This window comes from Myxocyprinus asiaticus, chromosome 14, assembly GCF_019703515.2.
Source record: "Myxocyprinus asiaticus isolate MX2 ecotype Aquarium Trade chromosome 14, UBuf_Myxa_2, whole genome shotgun sequence".
In the NCBI taxonomy this organism is placed as follows: domain Eukaryota; kingdom Metazoa; phylum Chordata; class Actinopteri; order Cypriniformes; family Catostomidae; genus Myxocyprinus; species Myxocyprinus asiaticus.
In genome coordinates, this window is record NC_059357.1 from 38,980,994 (window position 1) to 38,999,943 (window position 18,950).

Consider the following 18,950-nt stretch of genomic DNA (forward strand, 5'->3'; position numbering starts at 1 on the left):
ATTTGCGTAGAGTATGTTTTGGGCCTAAATTATGAGAAGCTTATATTTTGGAAAGCCACAGTTTCAAAGTAGCTTCCTCAACACTGCTGGATAAACGAAAGCATTGCGTAAAGCTTCAGCGCACCTTTGATTTTGTGCTATTTTGCACAACTCATTGTGGTAGGGCTTTCTGTGGTTTGGTTGTGTGTGATACTGGAGTGATTACGGGAAAATGGGTGATTTTCACTGTGCAGTAGCATGTGAGCTGAGCCTATGGTTAGAAAGACAGATTACAGCTACCAGCGCCGCTCCACTGAGCAGCAGATGAAAATGTGAGTAGGACACGTTCCACTCCTTCCTCACATGTGGACTCACTCTCGTATTGCCCCGCACAGTAATGGGATTGTGAGGCTGAGAGCATGACAGACATGCAGAGCTCCTCAGCATGTGCTGACAGCCCTTATTTCAGGGTAGATGAGAAAGTGGAGGTGGCTTGCCAGGCTCAAGTCAGATGTAGAGACAGCTGTGGTGTCAGTGAACTTTAAGCTGAGATCAACCACATATTGTAGAGTAGCACACGATAAGTCAGTCTAACCAAGAGCTGCTGGTCACTGTAGACGGCACTCACTAAAGGAGAATGAGAAATGAGTTTAGTGTTCGTTAGTTCCTTTAGTTTATCTCACTTTGACTGTGTTTGAAACTAAAAGGTGATTTCTTAACAGACAGGATTTTGAATGAAGTTACCTGATTTCAGACCAGCTTCTAAAGCACCCTTAATGACTACTATACTTACGTATCAGAAAAAATGGATTAAAATGAATTTAAAGTAATAGTTCGAAACTGGTTACTCGCTGTTTGTAATATTCATACATGGCACATTCACACTTGTCACATTTGACGTTGTGATATCAATGCGATGTGACCAATCATTATCAACCTCAAAACACATTGTCTAATGTGTATGTCTAATGGTTTTAGATATTTGATTTGAGAGCTTCAGCAGATGGCAAGATTACCAACATGATCACACAGGAAAATAGTGTCTTAGTTCCAAATGTTTTGGTCTCATACTGATTAAGGAACATTCTGGGTTCAGTACAAGTTGTGCTCAGTCAACAACATATATGGCATAATGTTGATTTCCACCAAAAAAATCAGACAAGGTTAGTAGGCAGTTTTATCATACTAAAATCATGTTTACACATATAATGTTTACGTCGTGGCTATACTTTTGAAACAGTGTGTATCTTAATGTTTATGGACTGGTCCCATTCACTTCCATTGTAAGTGCCTCATTGTAACCAATTAATTTTGGAATTATTTTTTTTTTATTAAACGAGGGACGTGAAATGCTGTCGATTGATCTTTACTTGTATTGAACCCAGAATATTCCTTTAAGGTTAGGGTTAGGTTATAGTTTGGGGGCTTTCACATGACTCACGTCGGGGCTTCATCACACTGCTCAACACCTATATATACAATACATATACACTACCGTTCAAACGTTTGGGGTCACTTGCCTGAAATGTTTCTCATGATCTTAAAAACCTTTTGATCTGAAGGTGTATGCTTAAATGTTTGAAATTAGTTTTGTAGACAAAAATATAATTGTGCCACCATATTAATTTATTTAATTACAAAACTAAAACTTTATAAAAAAGAATTTTTTTTTTTTGAAATGGATGACTTGGACCGAATAATGAAGAAAAGCAGCCACTAAGTGCCCAACATATAGATGGGAACTCATTCAATACTGTTTAAAAAGCATCCCAGGGTGATACCTCAAGAAATTGGAAAATGTCAAGAGTACATCTCTGCAAAACTTAGGCAAAGTGTGGCCACTTTGAAGAAGCTAAAATATAACATAATTTTGATTTATTTTGTCACAACATAATTCCCATAGTTCCATTTATGTTATTCCATAGTTTTGATGACTTTACTATTATTATAAAATGTGAAGAAAAAATAATAATAATAATAAATAATGAGTAAGTGACCCTAAACTTTTGAACGGTAGTGTATATATATTATTTCAAACAGTTATTCAGAACAAACAGATAGTTCCCACCCAAACATACGGCATAGTTTGAGCTCATTTTGCTATGCCAGGCTGGTCGGGATGCTCAAACAGGGCAATGTTTTTTTTTATAGTGCCACTGGGCTACATTGTTTACACTTTCCAGGGGGCTTCAACCTAGAAATGGCTTACTTATAGTTATTATTACAGTTTTATACCACAGGTCTGTTAAATGCTTTATTCTGATTGGTTGACAGATGTTCTAAGGTGTGCAATTATTTTCCAGTAAACACACGGCTATAAAGTAGTTCCAGGTCTTGACCGCATAACGGTTCCATATCACTTCGCCATATTATTTCAGTTATTTCAAAGAGCCGTATAGGCAAAATAACCAGTTAAAACAAAGACATTGATTAAAGTAAATCAGTTAAGAACGTCAAACAATGTAAAATATCCTACATTTATTTCAATTTCGGTTAAAAAGAGCCCTCCCTCATCTCCCCCGCACTTACACATGATTACATACACACGCTCATACACACACACACACACACACACACACACACACACACACACACACATATTGAGACTTGAGTCATGACCAACAAATAGAGCCGCACCCCCACGACTTGATCAATACAACAGTTTCTATTATCTGAAATAACTTTTAATGGTTCAATATATTTCGCCTTAATCAGCATCCTTTGTTGCTAGTTCTAACGTGACGTTTTCAAATTACTAACGGAGGCTGTATTAAGGTAAGACGCTGAATCTGTGGTGGAAGAAAGTAGTTCCACTCACAAGAGTGTTTTAGGGATGAAAACCAGAAAATGTTTTGAGATAAAACCCTGAACAATGTCTTAATGTGTGGTATCCGTGGTATAAGCGGAATAACTCAGCAAAAAAACAAAAAAAACAAAAAAACGTCCTCTCACTTTCAACTGCTTTTATTTTCAGCAAAATTAATGTGTAAATATTTGTATGAACATAAAAAGATTCAACAACTAAGACATAAACTGAACAAGTTTCACAGACATTTGACTAACAGAAATGGAATAATGTGTCCCTGAACAAAGGGGGGGTCAAAATAAAAAGTAACAGTCAGTATCTGGTGTGGCCACCAGCTGCATTAAGTACTGCAGTGCATCTCCTCCTCATGGACTGCACCAGATTTGCCAGTTCTTGCTGTGAGATGTTGCCCCACTCTTGCAAGTTCCTGGACATTTCTGGGGGGAATGGCCCTAGCCCTCACCCTTCGATCCAACAGGTCCCAGACATGCTCAATGGGATTGAGATCCGGGCTCTTCACTGGCCATTGCACAACACTGACATTGCTGTCTTACAGGAAATCACGCACAGAACGAGCAGTATGGCTGGTGGCATTGTCATGCTGGAGGGTCATGTCAGGATGAGCCTGCAGGAAGGGTACCACATGAGGGAGGAGGATGTCTTCCCTGTAACGCAGAGCATTGAGATTGCCTGCAATGACAACAAGCTTAGTCCGATGATGCTGTAACACACCGCCCCAGACCATGACAGATCCTCCACCTCCAAATCGATCCCGTTCCATAGTACAGGCCTCTGTGTAACGCTCATTCCTTCGACAATAAACGTGAGTCCGTCCATCACCCCTGGTGAGACAAAACCGTGACTCGTCAGTGAAGAGTACTTTTTGCCAGTCCTGTGTTGGGCCTCATGTATTCAGACAGAAAACAAAGGCAGGCCTAACACAGTCGTAAAACCTAACTCAGGCCCCCACATACCAAGTCGTAAATCTTACTGATAAAAACCGCGCCAAAATCAAACAAAGGGAGTTCAAAACAGACTACAAATCCCATGAAGCCTTGCTCACTAAAGGATCGAACTCTCAACTCCTATTGGATGAGGCACATGACAGAACGCACCACAACTATGACATCATCAGGAGTAGAAATACCTCTGAAATGCTTCCAGGATTTGCTTCCAGCAACTTTGCTCGCCCTGTATAGACGCAGCTCATCGCTGCTCTCAGGTGCAGTCTCGTGGCACAAGGAAGTAACGTCCGACTTGAAACTGTGGCCATACAATCTCCATCTCGCTGGATGAGTTGAGATTACTCTGTGTTCAACCAAACATTCTAACGGATCCGAAGGAGACCGCTGAGCAATCCGCATCTTCATCCGTTTGCCTGCAGAAGTGAAGAGATTAAAGATTTCTCTTCCATCTACAATCAAGTCGACATTTCTGATTTCTCCGCCAGCCAGCCGAGAATCAGCAGCCGTACCGCCCGCCGACAGAGCGATGAAACGGCCTCCCGTCATCACCCGAGCCTCGAGGAACCGAGTCTGAGTTAAAGGACGGATGAACACACATTCTGCATCCTCATGCGATTCAAGTAAGAGGTTTACATCTGGGCAGAGATAGAATATTCTTAATAGTGTGTTATTCTTGTGTTTCAAGGTTTTTGCTTGTACACTTTACGGACCACCATGTCCGCTCATTATTAATACTCAGGGTATTAATTATCATGAATCCGATTTGCTGTATTGTGGTCCAACCACATTTTACTGTTGTGCATTTTCGCCATCGTGGGTGAGACCGGCAAACTGAGTTTATCCATTAAAGAATCAAAGAACACGGGACTGTTTATGAGCCGTCCACCGCTTCTCTGATTGATAAACTAACAGCTGCTTTCTCTCCCATGATCGCGAAATCAGCTTTGGGGCCGTCACTTAATTCTCTCTCTCTCTCTCTCTCGTACTAACCACACACACACACACACACACACACACACAGGCACGTGACCCTCACAAACATTCTGGCACACATTTTTGGCTCGTAGATAGCTTCGTGCTAAAGCTCAGCTTTGTCCCTAAGCTATCGTACAAGTGCATACACACGGTAACTGGTAGACACCATTGACTGGTTTCTGGCTGGAAGTCTCGCGTGACATACTCTCCACGAGAGTCACGTCCGCCATTTTGTGCGTGTCCCTCCTTACACACACACACACACACACACACACACACTCTCACACACACACCCTCATGTGTTATAGGATTATTTTGATTTCCATATCTAATCATATCACTGTTTAGTTTGTAGTTGTAAATCGGAAATTTATTGACTGCATTGTATTAATTATTAATTGATATTACTGCATAAATAAACTTTGTTTATATTACAAAGAGAAGTGTTTTGGTTTGTTTTGCATACATCTGTGTCATGCTGATGGGATGTCAGTGCTCGGATTCAAGCCTTCATTCATTGTTTTTTTCCCGAAAATCGATATTCTTCGGATGTCGATTTTCCTAAGAAAACAATCTAATATTGAGACTGTTATACTATCTGGTTATTAGTCCCTGATTCCAGGGTGGTGCCCCATCAATGTTAATCCTCATTAATATTCTATTGGTTTTTGATAATTGATAATTATCTTTGATGATTGTTGAATTTGAATGGTCAATAAGCTAGTGTTAATTTTAATTAATGTTTCATTGATGTTAACTGTTAACGATTATCTTTGATAATTGTTGATTTAAAGGATTAGAAAAGCTAACTATTGATTTTAATAATTAATAATTATCTTTGATAATTATTAATTATTGCTAATAACCAAACCCGCTCCTAAACATAGCGCACTACATTTACTGGAGCCCCATATGAAGTTTTAATGAGTTAGATTCAATTAATTAATTTAAATATTAATTAATAACTAAATAAATAATTACCAATTATTTCTGATAGTAACACTGATCTAAACAACCAGTAAAGCCTTACACCTGTCTGGTCCAGCGGAGGTGGGTTTGTGCCCATAGGCAGTGTTGTTGCCGGTGATGTCTGGTAAGGACCTGCCTTACAACAGGCCTACAAGCCCTCAGTCCAGCCTCTCTCAGCCTATTGCGGACAGTCTGAGCACTGATGGAGGGATTGTGCATTCCTGGTGTAACTCGGGCAGTTGTTGTTGACATCCTGTACCTGTCCTGCAGATGTGATATTCGGATGTACCGATCCTGTGCAGGTGTTGTTACACGTGGTCTGCCACTGCAAGGACGATCAGCTGTCCTTCCTGTCTCCCTGTAGAGCTGTCTTAGGCGTCTCACAGTACGGACATTGTAATTTATTGCCCTTGCCACATCTACAGTCCTCATGCCACCATGCAGCATGCCTAAGGCACGTTCATGCAGATGAGCAGGGACCCTGGGCATCTTTCTTTTGGTGTTGAAAGGTCTCTGTAGTGTCCTAAGTTTTTATAACTGTGACCTTAATTGCCTACCGTCTGTAAGCTGTTAGTGTCTTAACGACCGTTCCACAGGTGCATGTTCATTAATTGTTTATGGTTCATTGAACAAGCATGGAAAACATTGTTTAAACCCTCTACAATAAAGATCTGTAAAGTTATTTGGATTTTTACAAAATTATCTTTAAAATACAGTGTCCTGAAAAGGGACGTTTCTTTTTTTGCTGAGTTACAGTACTGAGTTATATATATACAGTACTGTGCAAAAGTTTTAGGCACTTAAGATGTTTCACAAAAACATTTGTCTTAAGATGGTTATTTATATCTTCAGCTTTAGTGTGTCAGTAGGAAAAATGCATTTTAGACTCCCAAACATTACTTTTGCAAATAGAAAAGATTAGAATAGAAGAACAGGGAGCCCTGCAACAGATGTCATGGCCCCCACAGAGCACCCCACTTAACATCGAGTCAGTCTGGGATTACATGAAGAGACGCAATTGAGACAGCCTAAATAGATAGCAGAACTGTGGCGAATTCTCCAAGAAACTTGGAACATCCTATCTACCAACAACCAAGAAAAACTGTGTCCAGGTGTACCTAGGAGAATTGATGCTGTTTGAAAGGCAAAGGTGGCCACACCAAATATTGATTTAGCTTTTATATGTTTACTGGACTTTGTATGATGTTAACTGATTAATGAAAATTATTTATGGGATTATTTTTGAAGACATCCTTACTATGCAACATTTTTCACAAGTACCTAAAAGTAGTGTGTGTGTATATATATATATATATATATATATATATATATATATATATATATATGTATATATATACAGTATATATACAGTATATATATATATATATATATATATATATATATATATATATATATATATATATATATGTATGCAGGGCTGTGAATCGATTAAAAGATGTTTAACTAATTTATCACACAGTTTTCTGTGATTAATCACAATGAATCATGGTACATTAAAACAAACATTCAAATAATCATAATATTTACATGCCATAAAATCAGTGGACATGCTATAATTAAAAGTTGGTCAAAATCTTCTGCCGTTTTCCAGTGGACTTTTTTAATAATAGGATCAAATAGGCAGATTCAGTTTATGTCAAGTTTTATTGGCAAGAAAAACTTAAGTGTTCATTGCCAGTGCATTTATAGCCACTGTACATACATATCTAAAACAAGTTGAATGCTGACATTTAATTTGCTGACGTATATAATCTCAAAACTATTATTTTCTCTGGCTGACATTCAGTCTCTAACGTGCACATGCTGGGTCTCTCTCGCATAGTTTTGTTTTTGACACTGGTTTAGGAGGTTTAGTGAGTGAGCGTTTTCAGGCGACACATAGTGATATAGCAGCTTGCCTGGATCTCTCCCACACCTGGCTCACCGCTTGTGGTGAAGTCTCCATTCTCTGTACAATAAATACTCTCATGTGTTTATTTTGCCCGGGACATGCGTCACACATAATGATTAAGCGTGCCCTGATAGCACACGGACATCACCCAGACGTCTGTTTGATGTGTATGTTTACATCTGGAAGACGTATATTTTAGGTCGTTGCTCATCTGCAATACATCTAGAAGACGTTTCCTCTCAGATGTCAATAAGGCTATGTTCAGACTGCCACTAAAAATCAGATTTTTTGCATATCCAGATTGTATCCAGATGAGTTTTGATAGTCTGGACAGTAAAAAAAACACATGAAATCTGATTTTTCCGAATCTGATTCAAACCACATCGGGAGGTTGTTTCAAATGCGATTTTAAATCAGATTTTTTCAGATGCGTCTCAGTCCGGACGCTCTGACTTCTCAAATCGGATTTCAAAGGGTCTTTTGCGTCACTCTTAACGCGACACCAAGCGATGACATCAAAAATCGGTGACTGCAGCATGGAACATCACAGTATTTACCAGTCTCCTCCATCGCTGAGTTTTTCTTATGCGATGGAGGAGTTCTGCACCGCGGCTGGACAGGGTGCTTATTTGGAGAGCGAGATGATGCACCTCCATTTTTCCCGCATCTGTTTTGAAAGCATCATCACGTGGGAACGCCTACGTCGTTACCAAAGCAACCCATGCAGATAGGTTGGTTATGTCTGAATACACAAATCTGATTTGATCACTTGCAATTAATAGTGCGGACAGTCTGCCTGAAAAGATCTGATTTGAGAAAAAATCTGATTTGCCTGCAGTCTGAACATAGCCTTAGACATTCATCAGGGTAGGGTTGCACCAGCTGTGCGTAAGGTCTCAAGTAATTTGGGATGTAAAGTTCACACTAAGGGCTTAGTAACTACTAGTTAGTTTGTTGCTAAGTCAGTGCTTAATTTGGTTGCACCACCTGTTCTTAAGGCAAGACTTAACTAGTAGGTCGTAAGCTCTCCGTAAAATAATGCTTAGTCGCATAATATGACATTTACCTAGCAGTGAACTTCAGTTTGATCTTGTTACAGTTGATGTTCAAACCTTGTTTGCTCACGTAACTGTCATCTGGAATAAATTATATCCTCATTAAAATACGATACATAATAAAAGTAGATTTGATAAATAGTATATTTTCCCTGTGTAAATAACAATATATAGTAACTGCATCTAAAATAAATAAGGGGTGATAAATAAATACTAATACAACAGGCTGGAAAAACTGACATTTTATTCATTTTAATATCCTATATACTGTATATATTTTGAATGTGTTGAAACTTGACACTGGGCGACGCACCCTGAAAACTGCACCGTTAGAATTGTTTTATGCTATCTGGTTATTAGTCGCTTAAAAGTACGTTTTTTTTTCTCTCTCTCTTGTAAATGTAAACGAGTGCAAATGTCAACATCATACTGTATGTCGAAATGATTGATGCCTGTCACGCAAAACATGAGCTCATTGATGTCATAAAATATCAATCTACTTTTTTATTCCAACCGTAACTCCTGGTCGGAGTCTTCCGTATATATTTAGTTTATATGTAGGGTTACGTCCTACCTAAGTTTAATGGTGCAACACTCAAATATTTAGTAGTGCATGAAGTGTGACTTAGTGCCCATTTACGCCACAACTAGGCTAAGTTGTAACTTATGTATAGCTGGTGCAACCGGCCCCAGATGAATTTCAGACATTTATGATTTAATATGTTTGTTAATCTGATCTTTTTAAGATGTTTAGCAGATGTTAATTAGATTGTGATTCTTTCCAGATGAAAAGTTCTAAAACAGACATCTGAGTGCTGTACGTGTGCTATCTGGGTGCACTGCTCTACACAATCAATGTCTATACTAGGATGTGCAGTCGAGTCGAGGCTGTACCTACTGAAAAAAATAATGTATGTCCATTTTAGCCACAGGAAGTGGGAAAAAACATTCAACAGTGCAAAAGTGGTGCAAAGTACAAAAAACAGATTAACTGCATTAACTGCATACATTTTTTTAATGCGTTAAACCAGTGGTTCTCAAACCAGTCGTGGAGACCCCTCAATACTACACTTTTTGGATGTCTCCTCAATCAAACACACCAGATTCAGTGATTCAGCTCATTAGTGGAGACTCCAATACTTAAATTGGATGTGTCAGAAAAGGGCGACATGCAAAATGTGCAGTTAAGGGGGGCCTCTAGGACCAGTTTGAGAACCACTGCATTAAACAGTGAGCTATTAATAGCAGAAATTAACATGTCAAATTTCCCAGCCCCAATATATTATATGTTATAATATTATAATTTATAATTATTTAATCATTATATATTACATTATTTTTATTTGGGGGCCTTTCTCTGCAAATAATTAGGTATGTGATTAATTGTGATTAATTTGATTGATTAATAGGCATATCATGAAAGGTCAGGTGTAATAGCGTCACTTTTGAAATTATTTGAACATTGAGTGGCGCATTACGATGTTTGCAGAAAGGGCACTGCGACACCATGGGTAAAGCTGACGCTTCATAGAGTTCAATGTTTTCGGAAACGTTGAAATGTTCAGCCTACTGTTGCCAATTGTTTTTGTGAGATCAGTCTTTTATTAGTTTATTTTTATTCACTAATTAGATTTTTATTGAATAACAACATACTTTTTGGTCTGTTCCTCACATAAAGCTATCGAATGGCTTCAGAAGACTTGGAATAGATTGCAGTAGTCATGTGATTACTTTTATGAAACTTTAATTGTTGTTTTTTTTTTTTTCATTTTGGAGTTTGAGAGCCCCAGTCTTCATACATTTTCATTATATGGAAAAGAGTGGCCAGTACAGTCTTCAAAGTTTCTTTTTTGTGCTCTGTGGAATTAAGAAAGCCATACGTGTTTGCAAAAACAGAATATTTTCTTTTTGGGATGAACTATTCCTTTAATTAAATTAAATTCTTTCAAGTGCTCCATCAGAGCAGCACGAACAGGATTGTAGGATATCATTGGCAGTGAAGGATACATTATCTTCGAAAATTTAACAGGTGAAGGTATCTCAATAGACAGGATGTTGCAATATACAAACTTCCTCAGAAGTATGTTATGTTGCCTCTGATGAACTTGCCAAATGCTTGTTTTATATGCTTCTAAATGCATGAAGCATTCTGAAACCCTGTAAGAATATGGAAAAGAACATGAAGTATTTCTTTTATTGTGAGTTATCATTGAAATTACACTTGCAATATACTGTACAGTAGATACTCATGTTTCATATCAGTCAGAGGTAGTTATCCCATGTAGGCTGCATGGTGTCTTGATGGTAACAGAGCATTTGCTTTTTGACAGTTTGGCGGAACACATCAATATGCAGTTTTTCTATGCATGGCAGACATGTTGTGACTCTACTTGCAATATATGCACTAAATGGCTGAGTAGGTGGCATAAATGAGTATGACTGTAAACTTCAACTCTGCAAATAGCTGAAAGGAGTAGTTCATCCTAAAATGAAAATTGTCGTCATTATTCACCCTCATCTACAACAGAAATGTAATTTTTGGTGAACTACGCATTTAATCACACCTTAATGTTTATATTAGTGTAACAGAAGCTTGCCGATTTGTGTGTCTGATAAAAAGTCCTTCACTCACATGCAGCCTGATCTTACAAGGTTATTCCTGGAGATCTGGATCGTTGTTTACTTTGTAGATTTCGCGTTTTAATTGATTTTTCTCATCACCGTGGGCATGTTTGCAAATAGTAACTGGATGCTTTGTTTCTGCCAGTGTTCTGCACAGTGTTATGTGTAGCTATATCAACAGCTGGGTCATTCATAAACATAACCAGCATGCTGCTTTAATTAGTACTAATGGCAGAGAAGTGCTGCTGTTGTTACAGTCTTGCTGGGATTCACAGAATGGATTCACAGACACGATTATTAGAGCACACTTTCCTGCTGTGCAGAGTCCCTGCTTCAGTTGAGGTCAGTATTGCTTTCTGAGGTTGCTGGAAATTAGGGGGTTAATGGAGGAGAAGATGAAGTGGTCAAGCAGAAAGGCTCATGAGGACGAATAGAAGTCTTTAATTCAGTATTTGATCTTTTTGAGTGTTTGTGCATCTTTAAGTGCTGCGTCTAGTACTCCAGCCTGACATGGAGACTTATTAAAAGAACATTGTTTATATTTGTTTATTTAATGAAGAATGATAATGACAATAACGGATAATCTTAACACAAAAAATAGACCAAATAATGTCTGTCAAAACAATATTATAACAAATAAGCAAAAAAAAAAAAAAAAAAAGATTAAATGTTTTTATTTATTTCAGATATTACTGTATAACTGACAAATTAAAAGCAATATTGCTTTAATCAAAACAATAATAGACAAAGTGTGACGAGGAGGAGGGCGTGGCCGGGCCGTGAGGGTGTACGGCTGGTGCTGAATCAGATGATCAGCAGGAGAGCAAGATAAAGGGTGGGTGGAGACGCCAGTTCGAGAGAGTGAGAGAGATGTACGTGGCTGCGCTGCATGTGTGTCCTTATGATTTATGTTGTTGTTGTTGACCATCCTGACGTGCCAACGCTCCCAAGAACACCTATTGTAAAGGGAAAGAAATCGGGAGGGTGACAAGTGGGACAGGTGAGGCAATTCAACTAATAATCAAATGGGTAACAAGGCAATTGAGGGAGGCAGGGGCAATACACGAGAGAGAGCACATGTGGAGAAAAACACCCACAAGACCAAACAAAGACTAGAGAATGGGTGACAGAATCCCGACACTAAAAGAAACCCAAATATGAGTGTTGGGATCCTAACACAATACCTGGCCTGGAGTATAAAAGACTATTCATATAAAAATGTAACACACGTTCTCTATTGTTTTGCTTTACTAAAATGGCTTGTAATTTTTCAAATCTACTAAGTCTGTCACTCTGAGAAAAAAGCATGCTAAATTCCAACCATCATCAGTTCACCTATCCACCCTAATAAAGCAATAATGACTCAATTACTTTCCTCTCAATTAGATGAAACAAAAAAGCAACAGGATGAGGAAACAGCCAGAATCCCTAACGTTTATTTCCGAATCAGATGCCTGCCGTGAGAGAAACAGAGGGTTTTTAATAAGCTACCGGGCCCAGAGGTGATGTCTATGTCCTCTGATGAAAAAAAAAAAACTCAAACAACCAAAAATAGACCAAAGTAAAAAGACTGGTAGGCCCAGAAAAAGGGCAAAAGAGCCTATTCTCAGAGAAGCAACCGTGTTAAAAAAGAAACAGCCTTTTTTGTCTTATGTTTTGACTTTGGTCCAATACTGCATTGAATTGTGTTCAGTTTTTAATTAAATTGAATTAAATGGTATAAAAGTTGCCAAAAAGGCACGTCTGTTATTCTTAATGCTAATGTTATTTTATAGACTCATTTCTCTAATTAGCAAAATTGGTAAATGTGTTTTCACTCATTGCTAACAAGCCACATGAAAATTATGCTCTATCTGTGAGACAGTCATTAGTGCTGTACCTGCTATTTTATTTTCGGATGAATGCATAATTGAGTCAGCATTACTATGTGTACACTTAAAGGTGATGTGTGTAATTTATGCTTAATGCAGAGACATCTGTAAGACATCTGTAAGTAAGCCATATGTAGGTTTGCAAACAACTGCATAGAAACCACACATGAGGTGAATTAATTCACCATGTTTATTTTAGTACTTCATGTAGTACTAAGATGGTGCACAATGACTAGTGGGTTCAAGATGTTTGAATTCAAGAAGGCCAAATACCCTGTTAAGTTCACTTTGCAGGGCACTATTGGAGCAATTGGAATGTACGCACTATTTTTGCAACTGTTTGGAGACCCTAGTGGTGCAGAAATGACACACTTTGCCTTTAAGTATTCATAAAGACCCTCTTTTGCCCTCAACTTTTCCACTTTTCCTGATCAGTCTTTCTGTGTCTGTTTTTTTTCCCAGTACTTTCCCTGGCATTTAAATGGCAATGGAGGTCTTAACCTGATGTGTGCTCACTCAAGTGTTTAGAGGGCATTTAAGAGGGCGACTGTTTTGAGGACAGGAGTTAAAGAAGCATGAGATCACAGATGTTGCCTTATTTCACACTCTGTTAATGGCGTCGAGAGGCTCTGACCTCTAGGAGATGTGTCTATAAAATCAAATGCAGTGTACTGACATGCAAATGGGTTAGAAATACTAATCAGCAGGGAGAAGAATTTAAATTAATGTTCTGGAGGGGTTGCCTTTCTGTGAGCTATAAATATCAGGGCATATTTTAAAACCGTGATTTCCAGACCTGGAAAAGTCATGTAAATAAAATCATAAAAGATCATGGAAAAGTCATGGATATTTTTGTAGTAAATACATTTTTTTTATTAGTGCAATCTTCATAAAATCCATTATAAGATTTTCATTATAAGTACATTATTGTAAATGTGATTGTTTCTTTATACAAGCTATTATCTATTGAGAATGTGTCTGTAATATTTATACAGTTTTTTTTTTAATTTTTTTTTTTTAAGTGGATGTGTTTATTTTGCAGACCACGTGGTTTGTGAGGAAGAGTTTAAGTATGCCATGTTGGCCCTCAACTGTGTGTGCCCTGCCACCTCCACCCTGATCACCTTATTGATTCACTCCTCTAGAGGACAGTGAGTATAAACATCCCTCTAGTACACACTCACTCACCCTTTATAGCACACATAGTGTATGTCGCTGAGATGTGCATGTTTTAAACTTTAGAGCATTTGCTCGTATGCAATATGTCACTAAAACTTTCCCTGTCTGGTGTAAGAATGACATTCAGGCTCTGTTTGCACCTAATATTAACATGCGTCTTAAATGCATGACCACTTGTGACCGCTGAAGATGTTCTGTGAAGTCTGTGTATATACTATATGGACTTTTCCAAATTTTCAGTTACTTTTAAAAACTGCACGTCACCGGCAACGTTTAAAACCCTTATTTTAGCACAATGGCTGATTGACAGTTGAGTAGGTGTTTTTCATTGTTGTCTAGGACACATTAGCGTATGTGGAGTCTTAATGTGGTTTACGTGATTGGATAACAAAAAGTTTTTGGACCATGGAAACACCTGTTTTTAAAGGACTCAACAATAAGTACCACCTTCATATTTTTTGTGAGCTGCAGTCAGCAGGGGAGAGTTAGCACAACTCTAGCTGTACAGATAACGCACAACTGTCCAGACAACAAACCAACAGCTGTTCAGAGACAGTGCAATTTCACACCTGGCTCGTTTGGAGCATTTATTTTGGAACCTAGTGTTTTTTCTCCCTTTGTTTGGTTCATTAAGGCAATAATGAACATGGCAATCACACTCGGATCCAAACCAAAACAACCAGTCCGAGACCACATGGATGAAGTAGTCTCAGTCCGATTGCAAACGAACTCTAGAGCGGTTCAATCCGACCCAACGAACCAAACAATATCCCTATAAAAATCATGAACATACCTGATGGATCTGTGGAGAAGAAATCTGTAGGTCAACATGTCACTGTAATTCATAATTAAAATGTGGAAAGACACTCGCTGAGCATTTTATTAGGAGCACCTGTACACCTGTATTCATATGATTATCATATCAGCCAATCGTGTGGCAGCAGTGCAATGCATAAAATCATTCAGATACGGGTCAGGAGCTTTAGTTAATGTTCACATCAACCATCAGAATGGGTAAAAAATTTGATCTCAGTGATTTCGACCCTGGCATGATTGTTGGTGCCAGACGGGCTGGTTTGAGTATTTCTGTAACTGCTGATCTCCTGGGATTTTCACGCAAAACAGTCTCTAGAATTTACTCAGAATGATGCCAAAAACAAAAAAACATCCAGTTAGCGGCAGTTCTGCGGATGGAAACACCTTGTTGATGAGAGAGTCCAACGGAGAATGGCCAGACTGGTTGGAGCTGACAGAAAGGCTACGGTAACTCGGATAACCCCTCTGTACAATTGTAGTGAGCAGGATAGCATATCAGAATGTACAACATGTCGAACCTTTAGGCAGATGGGCTACAACAGCAGAAGACCACATAGGGTTCCACTTCTGTTAGCCAAGAACAGAAAGCTGAGGCTGCAGTGGGCACAGACTCACCAAAACTGGACAGTTGAAGACTGGAAATACATAGTCTGGTCTGATGAATCTTGACTTCTGCTGAGGCACACAGATGGTAGGGACAGAATTTGGCGCAAACAGCATGAATCCATGGACCCAGCCTACCTTGTGTCAACAGTCCAGGCTGATTGCGGTTGTGTAATTGTGTGGGGAATGTGTTCTTGGCACATTTTGGGCCCGTTAATACCAATCAATCATCGCTTGCATGCCACAGCCTATTTGTGTATTGTTGCTGACCATGTGCATCCCTTCATGGCCAAAATTTACCCATCTTTTTATGGCTACTTCCAGCATGATAATGTTCAATGATTTGGAAATAAACCAAAATATATATTGACTTCTAAAATGCTTTTTTTAATATAATCAATGCTTTACTTGTCTGCTACAATATTGTAATTTATTAGAATTATCTGATATTATATTATTATTTTATTATTATGAATGAGTATTATAGGATGATTATATTACAGTATATTATATTTATTATTCTATAATTCTATTATTCTAGTATATATTGAATTATTGTATCTTTATTTGGGGGGCCTTTTTCAGCAAATATTGATATATGGAATTAATTTAATTAATCTGCATTACGTGTAATAAACTGGAATAAAAATGCTAATCGATTGAAAGCCCTAGTTTTTTTGCCATGAAGAGAATTTTTGGAACTTATTTTTTTTTTTTTTTTTTTTTTTTTTTACATTGTTGTTGCATATTCTGTTGATTTTAAATATTTCACTAAGGTGAAGTTAACTAGCTGGCTGACATTGATGAGGTTTTGTCTAAATTGTGAGAACGGCTTGTAATGCCAGGATTTTAACACCAGACCTTTTTGTGACATTTATGATTTAGAACGTATGTGAATTTGGACCTTTTAAGGCCATTTCCACACTAATATGTTTTCATTTGAAAATGCATTGATTTTGCTCCATTTACGCCTCTCATCCACCAAAAGCAGAGACTTTAAAAACGCTTTCCATAACCGCAAATGGAGATGTTGGAATACGATTTGTTAGGAAACTTAAGTCTTGGATGCAGCCTAAGACTTTATCAGACAAATGTGATGTTTAAATTAGAACACATTCTTTCTAGATGATGCACTATGTCACAGATGTCTCGGCAACATATGTGTGCTTACTGGGCCAGATTGCAAGAACAGATTCCTATCAGACTATCACAAAGGACAGATTTCACATTCATTGAACCACCACCAACCATGTGCTTAACTGTTACATATTTTATGATCAGAACAGCATCTTCTGAGGCCTTCAAGCAGCGAACGGGTGCCTTCCAACCACTTAACAGGTCAGCTGCACTGACTGTAAAATATTGACGCACACACCGATACACACCGCAGCACAGATCCCATAAACTCTGAATTCATCTCTGCATCATCCATGTTTCTTCTTCACCTCCATCTTAACACTCCTCCACTCCCTTTGGTTCTCACCTCACGTATATCTTCCCAGCCATTTGCGGGAATGTCAAAGATGCATCAAACAGTGTGTGCGACAGACTTTTTACCTTTTGTCTGCCCATATGTAAGAGACAGTGTTTTCCCAAGCTGAGCTGAAAGCTGTGATTATTATGGAGAGGTTTGGAAGTATTGGGAAAGCAATGGAACACAAATCAGATGTTTGGCTGAATATCCAAGCTGCTGTTTTTGATACAATGAAAGTAGATGGTGATTTACACTGTCAAGCTCCAAGAGGACTAAAAAACTCCATAAACGTAGCATAAAAGTAGTCCATATGACACCCTTTGCATATTTTAAGATGGCACCTCAACTGGCATCACTCCAGGTTTGACGTCAATGACACTAAACATCATTGGTTTTTGAGTGTCTCATAACCGAGTGCGACACAAATCACGAATGTTTTGATTTTAGCACAAGGGCAAGTGAGATTTAAAAGCTAAGGTGGAGAAAGATTTTTAGCAAATAATGGCATTTTATAGTGCTTTTTTATGGTTTAGGGAGCTTGCCATTTACTCTCATTGTATGGTAAAGAGTAGTTCAGACATTCTGCTAAATATCTCCTTTTACATTCCACAGAAGAAAGTAATACAGGTTTGGAATGACATGAAATTTTTTTATGTATGTCAGTGTCCTCACTTGTTTTGTTGTCACAGGGAAGGCGGTGCTAGCTCAGTCGATCAGTGGCAACGCATCTACCGGCGCTGTGCGGCCAATGAGGTGCACCATATCCGGCTGGAGGAGAGCAAGTTCTTTGGAGAATATCAGGGAAAGAGTTTCACCTTTGCCTCCTTTCACGCACATAAGAAGTAAGACTATTTATAAAGCTTCATTTAAAGACTCCATAGCTGCTTCTGAAACCGTGTACTGTCTGTATTTGAAGGATGCACTTATCTGCCGGCAAAACAGTATGTTCTTTTAGGTATGCGTGCGAGTAGTATGAAAAGATTTCGGACATACTTCATCCGGCAACGTTGGCATAGTCTCGTGACCCGAATATATGACAATAACAACAACCGCAAAAACTATCTGTTTTGGTTTTGTTAAACAAGCACTATTCAAGCACAAGGAACAGTTATCTTGGTATATATATCACTTACAGTTGAGAAGAGGTGTCCGCCTCTCAGTTCACTGCAGTTCCGATAAATCTAGTGTTTTGATCGTGACGTCGCCTCAGCTCCCGAGGGATTATGGGATCGTTAATTTTCCAGACGATCCGCTCTTCAAAATCTTGCTTGAAATAGTAGGTCATTCGGGTTAGAGGTAGACTGATAGTGGATTTTGCAGATACAGGTAACTAAGGTGGTGGAAAAGGCCAATAACCAATTAATTGGCTGATAGTTTTTTTTTTTTTTTAAATCGATTTATAGAATGGTCAAAGATTTCTTAGTCTTTCCTAGCTATGACAGGCACAGACATTGAGACTACAAGAGTCCAAAATGAATAAAATCCCAAAAGCAGTTTATTGTGCAACCAGAATTCCAGTAATAACCAGAAAAATTCAGATTTGGTACATAACATGGAAATTTTAACTATAAACAAGCCCAAAATACACTGGGGCGTTTTATTTTAAAAAATGATAGACTTTGCTCCAATACAGTGCTCCATATGTAGGTATTTAACAAACCAAGTGTTATATAGCCTATATATTCACAAGATGAGTTTTGTTTTATATATATATATCAGCAAAA

General features: G+C 38.3%; 1 protein-coding gene across 1 annotated transcript in view; it reads left to right on the forward strand.

The window, feature by feature from the left end:
• LOC127452257 (potassium channel subfamily T member 2-like) overlaps positions 1-18,950 on the forward strand; it is a 164,359-nt gene that overhangs the window by 108,420 nt on the left and 36,989 nt on the right. Inside the window, exons 14-15 of the mRNA XM_051717602.1 lie at positions 14,197-14,305; positions 17,916-18,068. Of these exons, the coding sequence (XP_051573562.1) occupies positions 14,197-14,305; positions 17,916-18,068 (262 nt within the window). The remainder of the gene's footprint in view (positions 1-14,196; positions 14,306-17,915; positions 18,069-18,950) is intronic.